Below are 8,543 nucleotides of genomic sequence, written 5' to 3'. Positions count from 1 at the left end.
CACTGACTCCTCAATCTACATCTTCACTGACTGCCTATCTTACATGCATACCAGCCCAGCCCCTGGCTTCTTTACTTCTCATTCCATCAGGAAGAGCACACACCAATTGCTGAAACTTCATTAGCTTGACGAAGGGTTTTTGAACCCAAAAGCTTGCTTAAAAATTGTCTTCCAACCATTTAAGTTGGTTTAATAAAAGATGTCAGATTCACCCAAAGAACCTTGTCTGTCTTTAGACCCATGGGGCACTTTTGCCTTCATTGGTCCAGGATCCTTTTACCTGTGCCCTACAATTACAACACTGATTCCATAACCAGCTATAATTATGTCCAACTGGCTTGGTTGTAAAATAAAAAAATAAAACTTTATCCATTATACCACTACATGTCAACTGTGGCTATTGAGTTGTGGTAACTACGCTACCTACCACATTTTTCCATCAACTGTATTTGGGAGGGTTTTGTCACAGATCCTTCTGTTTCAGCAGGCAGCAGTGCAGTCTGCGAATCCCCAAGGCAAAAAGGGTTGTGAGAAGGCACAGACTTTCCTGCTGATTTGGACAGAGTTGGGAGTATCCTGTCTATGTAACAAAACCCAAGTGTCAAAATGGCTGTAGGAAGATGTTGCTGTTGACAGGGTCAATGAATGATTAGAATGCTGAGTATTAACTAAAATGTGTGAATAGAAACTATGCTTCTAATAATCTTTGCTACTATTTTATTTTCTAATTTTAAAAATTTCCTTTTTTCCTTAAAAACATTTTTTTTAGATTGAAATACAGGAAACCCTCATTATTCGTGGGCTTGGCATTCGTGGTTTCAAATATTCACGAATGCTGAACCTGCATCTTAAATATACTTAAAGGAGCTCCTCAGGAGCTCCGTGCTTGCCGCTGCTGGACTCCTGACACTGCCGTTGGGCTCCTGCTGCTGCCAGAGCAACCGTGCCCCCACCAGCCACTAGGGGCACTGAGTTCATGAACACAGATGGCACTCATGAACGCAGTGCCTTATTTGTGGATTTTGCCATTTGGGGGGAATACGAGAACATATCCCCTGTGAATGGCGAGGACTACCTATATTAACCAAAACATACTGAAGGGTTATAAACTCTGATTCAGGAAAATTTTGAGAGAATATGTGCATGTGTGCGCACTGCCCTCCCCTCCCCCCCAAATAGAAACAACTCTGAAATCCTTCATAACAATTGTGTGTGTGCTAATTAAAACTGCCTGGATCTAAGCAAAAGAAATCTCTCTGAGTTGCTGCTCTAGTAAAGGCAGTTCATTGTAGTCTCATTCTCACATATCAACCACTGCTTTAATAGGGTTACAGGCAAAAAGTTGTAGTGGGATATCATCCTTTGCTTCTCTCTCATGGGTTGTTGGGCTCATCTAGCTCTAGACCAGGTCCATCCAACTTCTGGATGGCAGGAGGCTGTAGGCTGTATCTAGGTGGTACAGAGTATGAGCTGCACACTGCAGAGGCAGTGCTCCTGGGGTCCCTGCACTGTGCAGCCCCTCCACTTGCTGCATGCGCAGTGCATGGAGCCCAGCTCCTCTCTCAGCCATGTGTACAGCCTGGCTCCCTCACACCCCTGGCTGTGTGAGGAGCATGGCTATCATGGACCTTTTGCTGGACCCCTCCCACCACATCATGCTGCCCCAGGAATAGGGGCAGGGAGAGACAGCTGAAAGAGAGGGGGGTAGGCTGGAGACCTCAGTTGCTGTAACAGCCAAAATAACGGGAGGAACTGTGGCCAGGTGGGAGCCTGTAGCCAGGCTGCCAGTTGGACAGCCCTGGTCTACACTGAAGCAGTAGCATAATAATAATAATAATAATAACTCCTCCCTCCCTCCTGCCACAACCCAATTTCATAGTATGGATCCACAGCGAACGGAATAATCGCACAAAACTTCACAATACCATATTTCAATGTACTGAAGGATTGGGGCTGGCTTTGGCGTCCTTCTCCTGCAGATGTGATTCCTGAAATCTGTACTCGATAGACAGTTTTTTCTTTAAGTCCCTGTAGCAGGTAACTAGTAGTAGAAGAATTGACGGTAACAGCTGCAAGACAAGAGGGTGAGGGGATAATAACATTAATTACATTCTAGAGACAAATTCAGGCTGTACATAGGACATGCCTGCACATATGTAATTGAGAAAGGGCACAATTTCCATGCCCTCCCCTAGTCTGGAGTACAAAGTGCATATTCACTATTGCTGGAGCCAACAGACTAAACACATTGGAGCAGAGGCTAGTTTTGGTATTAGTATCCATGCTTTTTTTTCCAACAATTAATCAGTATTCTGACCAAACAATGTTGGCATGTGACAAACTCCCAACATAGGTAACTGCTTGGGTATTGAGCCCAGGAGTTCCAGAGTTAAAAGCATGAGTTACTAACCCAAAATACAGTTATCTGGTAATTGTAGTACTGTAGATGCCTGCCCTGAACCAAAGGAAGTGTTTTTCTGGAGTATGCTCTGGAGTTTGTTGACAAAAGGTGTACTTGTCTTGCTTGATGTCAGTGGGGTTACTAAAGTAACATTTTGTGTTACAAATGACTCTTTGTCTAAATCCACAGCTCTTTTGCTTGCCTTTGCTTAAAAACTATTAGCCTTCAGACTGGGTAGTGGGCTCATGCGAATGACTTCATTGGCACCACACCAGCACTCTTAGGGTGGAGATAGATAGAACTGTGGACATTTTCCAGGTAAAATGCACTTTTAGATATTTCAGCCAGCAGACATCTACTGCTCCTGTGCCACTCCTGCCTGGAACATTTGAAAAAGATGCAGTCTTCCTCTAGTGCCAGCAGACAGCTGAAGAGGAGAGGTAGGGGGATGAAGGGAGAAGACAGCAGAGCCCAGCCTTACTACCGCCGCTGCTGGGAGTCTGACACTCCAGCTCCAATCTCCTCTACCTCTCTTCTCTCCCTCTCAGCACAGCAGAGATAGAAGGATTAGGACTGGACAGTCCCAGCACCATACCTAGACTCCTAGAGGCCCTGGGTGAACTTTTAGTATTGTCCCCCTGCCTTGCCAGAGACAATGATAATAATAATAATTATTATTTTCACCATTTTCAGGCCCCCTTTCTGTCTGGGCCCTGGGCGGCTGCCTGATTTGCCCATGCCTTTGTCTGGTCCTGGACAGCCCAGAGGTAAGGGTCCTGGAAACTGAGGGCAGGGAGGGAAAGGGAGCCAAGGCACTGGGAGGTGGGGCACTCAGCTTTGGGTGTGGGATTCCACTGGGAACCCAGCAGTGCCCCAGAATCCAAAGCAGGATTGATGGCTGGATGGCTGGCAGGCTGTGCCAGTTATCCACCTGCTTTCCCTCCCTCCCCTGTGCAGACAGAACCACAAGTGAAATGCTCCAGAATCAAACCTCATTTAAAGCAATACTATTTTGGAGTGTTTCAGCCACTTTTGAAACATTCAAAGGGCTTGTACATTTATGTAGCCGGCCCTCTGAAATGCCTTAAAGCAGTGCTTCCCAAACTTTTTCTCAGCATGACTCCATTTATGGCCCCATTTCCTCAGCATGGCCCCTCATTCCCAACCCACAGCTCCCCATTCCCGCAGCCCCATCCACTGATGTTGTGACCCCATTTGGGGTCACTACTCACAGTTTGGGAACTACTGCTCTGAAGGCATTATAGGCGTTTGAATTGTTACATCTGTCTGTTACATCTGTTGTAGAGAACTGTCAAGCATTTCTGATTCATAGATGCTTGGGTTGGAAGGGACCTTAGCAGATCATCGACTCCGACCCCCTGCCCTAGGCAGGCAAGAGCACTGGGGTCAGGTGATCCCAGCCAGGTGCATGTCTAGCCTCCACCTAAAGACCCCCAAGGTAGGGGAGAGCACCACCTCCCTGGGAAGCCCATTCCAGACTTTGGCAACACTTCTGATCACATTAAATCACTTTGAAAGGTTTGTTGCTAAGAGAATAGTCTTTTCCCTGAAAGTAAACTGTTTACTATAGACTATAGTGCTAGGCAAGGGGAAAAAATCCAAAGTGAAATTTATCATCCTTGCTCTCCAAAATATTTTACATTAAATCATCAAGCTTATTGAAATTGGTTGACTTGATTTGCCATAAGGCTTAGCTTTCATTCCTTCCCATTCAGAGCTCAAACAAGACTGAACTGCTCTTTTTTTTAAATGCCAGAAATGATAAGTGGGCACCTTTATGAAATTGGATCAATTCAGTGGTGAAACTCCTATAATTTGAATTCTAAAACTCATTCTTTTTTATGGTCCCTTTTGTTTTCAGGCTGCTGTAAGTAGGGACCTACCTAAGTGGCAGCAAGAAAATGTTTTTTTCACTGCTCCCTTGTGGTGTATAGAGCAAATTTTGGGGGCAGCCATGGTAGCCCCACCCCTCACTGCTGATTGGCGGAAGGGCCCTGGCAGAGCCAGCCCTCACTGCTGATTGGTGGGGGGGTGCCTTCACTCAGCCTATGTCACTACTGCTTTCTTTGCCCCCTCCCCTCACCGCTCATTCATGAAGCATGCCTTCACTCTGTCTACTTCACTATCATTTTTTTGGTTGATTTTGTGGAAAATTGTGGCCAGTGTTTGATTTCCTGGTGATTGTGGACAACACTGCTTTTCATGGTATCCGTGTGATTTTGGTAGGTCCCTAGATATAAGTCACAGAACCCATCACTTCCTATTTTGCTTGCTTGCAAACAATTTTGTCATCAGCTTTGAGCAGAGTAATCTAGATATAAATTCAAAGATATGAAGCTAATGAGCTGTAGCTTGTAGAATGAGGACTCTTTTTGCAGACAACAGGAAAAAAATTACAAATTGCTTTTCTTCTGATAACTGGTTTGAATTCATTATTGTCATCATCATTATCCATTCTTTCTGGCTTCTTACTGTACAACAAACCTTGTAATTAAGAAGGTGTCTTTAAAAATTGAGTTTCCAGGGGTGTGTGGGAGGTGCATATATGTGTTTTGGCGATGGAAGTAATGACCAATCAGTCCTGTAATCTGCTCTGCAGCATAGACAGGAGACAAAATTTCATTTTTTGTCTAACAATCAGTAAATATCAGTCACCTCTGAAGCCAGCAATGACGTTCAGAGACAAATCTGGCTGTGTTATAAGGAGACAGAAAAATGGTGACTTAAGTAGGGTGACAATCCGGTGACAATCCTGTTTTAGGTGTCCTGGTTTTTTTGGCAAATGAATGATTTTGTCCCATTTTCATTTGGACAGTCATGACTGGTGTTTAAAGCAGGACTGTTCCCATACACCTGCTTCTGCTCTCTGGTGCTCTACAACACTCTCTTCCCCACAATTCCTGCTTTCTAGAATGCTCAGTGACCAGGAAATATACTCACCCTAGACTTAAAACACAATATCTAAAACATGGTGAAAACATGGTGACAGCCTATCCTTCCTTTCAGTGTTTAATAGAGGCAACTATATTCTTGGCATCAGGGCTAGGGACAGACATTCAAAAAGCCTGAGCCTGAATTGATTCAATCTTCGCAGGTTAGTGTATCCTGGCTAGGCTAAATCAGTTTTGTAATGAGACAGATACCTCAGAAATGCAGGCAGATGCCTGCAGTGGCTCTGGCTAGAAGCTGGGGGGCACTAGAGCAGCCCTCCCTTTCCTTGCACAGAGGTGAGCTGAGGTGGGTGTGGCCAGGCCCCGGCAGGACACTGTGATGATTACAAAGGGTTCCCCCCACTCCTGAACAGCCCAGCAGGGGAATGTTTATCATCCTGAACTCATTATTTATCACCCCATTAAGAAAACAGAAAGGCATTACCAGCCATCTGTTGATTTTGCCTTTGTTCCATGTGCCTCAGCTCAGAGGTGGCCAGCATGTGGTCTGCTAGCTGATGCTGAGAGGTGTCTGTGAGGGATTGGGGAATGTCTGCTTAGTCGGGCTGTGTGAAATTTTGCCGGGTGTTTCATTTCAAAGCTGTTTCGATGTTTTTGAGCTTGAAACAGTGAAATCAAAATGAAACAGAAGCCTTCAAAACAGCTTCAAAATGAAACAAGGGCACACAAAACATTTTGAAAGTTTTGAAACATTCTGAGTTTGGCTTCAGTGCTGGTCCCAGCCAGCAGCAGCAGCCTCCTGTCATCCTGCACAGATCCGGGGACCGCGTCCCCTGGGAGGATTCCTTGCACAGCCCCAGCCCTCCCGGGCAGTGCGGACCCCCAGATCTGAGCGCCAGATGACATCATTCTGTTGCTGCAGACTGGGGCCAGCGGCAGCACTGATCTTCCTGGTGCTGGGTGTGGGCTGTGCCCAGCGCTGGTCCCAGCTGGCAGCAGTAGTTTCCTGTGATCCAGCAGGCAGATTGGGGGGCCCCCACACACCCAGAAAGTTTGGTAGAGGCCCTCAGCCCTTCCGGGGGTGTAGGGCCCCACCCCCATCTGCCTGCCAGATCACAGGAGGCTGCTTCTGCCACCTGGGACTGGCAGCAGCACCAATCTTTCCTGGCACTGGGTGCGTCATGTGCCCAGCACCAGTCCCAGGAGGCAGCAACAGCTTCCTGTCATCTGGCGGGCAGACTGGGGAGCTGCACCCCCAGGAGGAGTCTGGTACAGCTCCACAACTGTCCCAGGGGTGCAGACCCCTGGATCTGTCTGCCGGATCACAGGAGGCTGCCTCTGCCAGCAAGTGACAATTTTGCTTGTTAGCACCTTGAGGTACAATTTCCCAGAAACCTCTGCACCTATCTCCTTGAAACATGTCAGGCTTCATGCCCTCAGAAGGGGCTGCCATCCCTGCAAATTTCATCAGAATCAGGCTAGAAATGACAAAGTTATAGGCAGTTTCATGCTTCCCCATTAAAGCCTATGGGCAAAATGCCAAAACAGCATCGAAAGAGCGAAAGTGTCCATGAAATGAAACGGAACAGTGCTTTCGAAACTAAACAAAATGAAACTCGAAACAAAGCACTGTTCCATCAACATGAAAGTTGAAGCAGAACACTGCTGTTTTAGACAGCCCTGCTGCTTAGCAGAGAGTGGAGGCGGTGGGGAGGGGAGCAGAAGCCCGGCAGATGCCTGCAGAGACTGCAGCCAGAGAGCAGAGGGACGGGTCAGCCCTGCTGTGGAGCAGAGAGCCCTGCCCAGCCCAGAGAGCATGTCATGATGCTGGGGGAGTCTGATTTAATTTAAACCAGCAAGGGGTCTGGGACAAACATTGCATAAACCAGTTTGAGCCAAATCAGTTAAGCCTGATACTACATTCAACCAGGTGTATCTCAAACTGGTTTCAGCCATTTTCAAACTGGTTTATGTGCACAGAACATCTGTTCTGTTACAGGTTTAAACCAGTTTCTGATCACTTAAACTGGTGTATGTGTAATATCTGTCCCTAGCCCAGGAGTATAAGTGTTTATTTAGTTTGAGTTTTAGTTCAGCCACTTTCATTACACTGTTAATATTAATGCTTGCAAATGAAACAAAATTGTGCTGAACTGGATGATGGACACACCTCTGAGCAGAAAAGTGCAGCAAGTGAAATATTCAACATCACATGAATTAATTTGAATTTTGATCTCCTGTGGTAATGCTGACTATTCTTGGAAGATTCAGTATGTTAAAGTAAATTGAGAGATGATGCTGATATCCAGAAGTCTCTAGATTGGTCCAAATGAGATGGAACATTAAAAGTGTTCACTGAAAGTTGATCTTCTGAAACACCCAATTTCACTGAAAACAAACCAAGACAAAGTCATGTGTGTGACTGGAGGCACTAATCTAGGTTTGTATATCTAGGCAAGTTATGTATGTATGTACTACCTTCTGCTGCTTTGGACAAACGTTTGCCTTCTTTTGTGTAACTGTGACCTACCCAGAGATGTTGTTTTCATTGTGTCTGTGCAGTTGATCCTATATCCTTGAAGGAAGCCCAGACAGTCTTCTGCAGGTATTGCAGTCCATCTCACGAGAGCAGAATGTTTCATGACATTGAAAAATGTCACATTGGCCGGTCCTATTTTAGGAACTTAAAATCCAGATTATTACTTCAAAATGATGTGCTACAGTTAATTATTTTCTGAGTCTGGAAGTTGGAATAGGCAAATTTCTACAGTTGGGCAAAGCATAGTGCTTGTTTTACACAAACATCAGGGGAAGGTAAAAACAATGTTATAAAGTTCAAGTCAGAGTCCTGTGTGAAGTAACATCGAAGCAGATAGCAGTGCTAGAAATAAGTCTGCTACAACTTTGTAAAGATATTCTTGCTAACCAGCTGGTCATGATGAAATGAATGGGGCTATTTATATAGTGTAAGGTGTTAGGAAGTAAGAAGAATACCTGAATTTGGCCACAAATAAATTACTCACATTGCAAATTTGTTAAGAGTGCACTCAGTCCTATTACTTAAATCAATAATTAAGCTGATGAACAGTACCAGGCCAAGGATAGACCCCTGGGAAGCCCCACTTGATACCTCCTCATAACTAGACATTGAACCATTGTGACTACCTGTTGAACACAATAATACAACCGGTTATTAGGGCTGTGCAAAGCTTCAGTCCCTGATTCAATTT

General features: G+C 45.4%; 1 protein-coding gene across 1 annotated transcript in view; it reads right to left on the bottom strand.

The window, feature by feature from the left end:
• The window catches only part of LOC109298121 (interleukin-6 receptor subunit beta-like), a 156,110-nt gene that overhangs the window by 15,148 nt on the left and 132,419 nt on the right, over positions 1-8,543 (bottom strand). Inside the window, exons 10-11 of the mRNA XM_019518254.1 lie at positions 7,844-7,996; positions 1,926-2,069 (exon numbers count right to left, since the gene is read on the bottom strand). Of these exons, the coding sequence (XP_019373799.1) occupies positions 1,926-2,069; positions 7,844-7,996 (297 nt within the window). The remainder of the gene's footprint in view (positions 1-1,925; positions 2,070-7,843; positions 7,997-8,543) is intronic.

The sequence above is a fragment of the Gavialis gangeticus genome, unplaced genomic scaffold, assembly GCF_001723915.1.
Source record: "Gavialis gangeticus isolate Ggan-Ray unplaced genomic scaffold, GavGan_comp1, whole genome shotgun sequence".
Taxonomy (NCBI): domain Eukaryota; kingdom Metazoa; phylum Chordata; order Crocodylia; family Gavialidae; genus Gavialis; species Gavialis gangeticus.
Note: the sequence above shows the minus strand (reverse complement) of the source record. Positions and strands in the feature narration are given on the sequence as shown.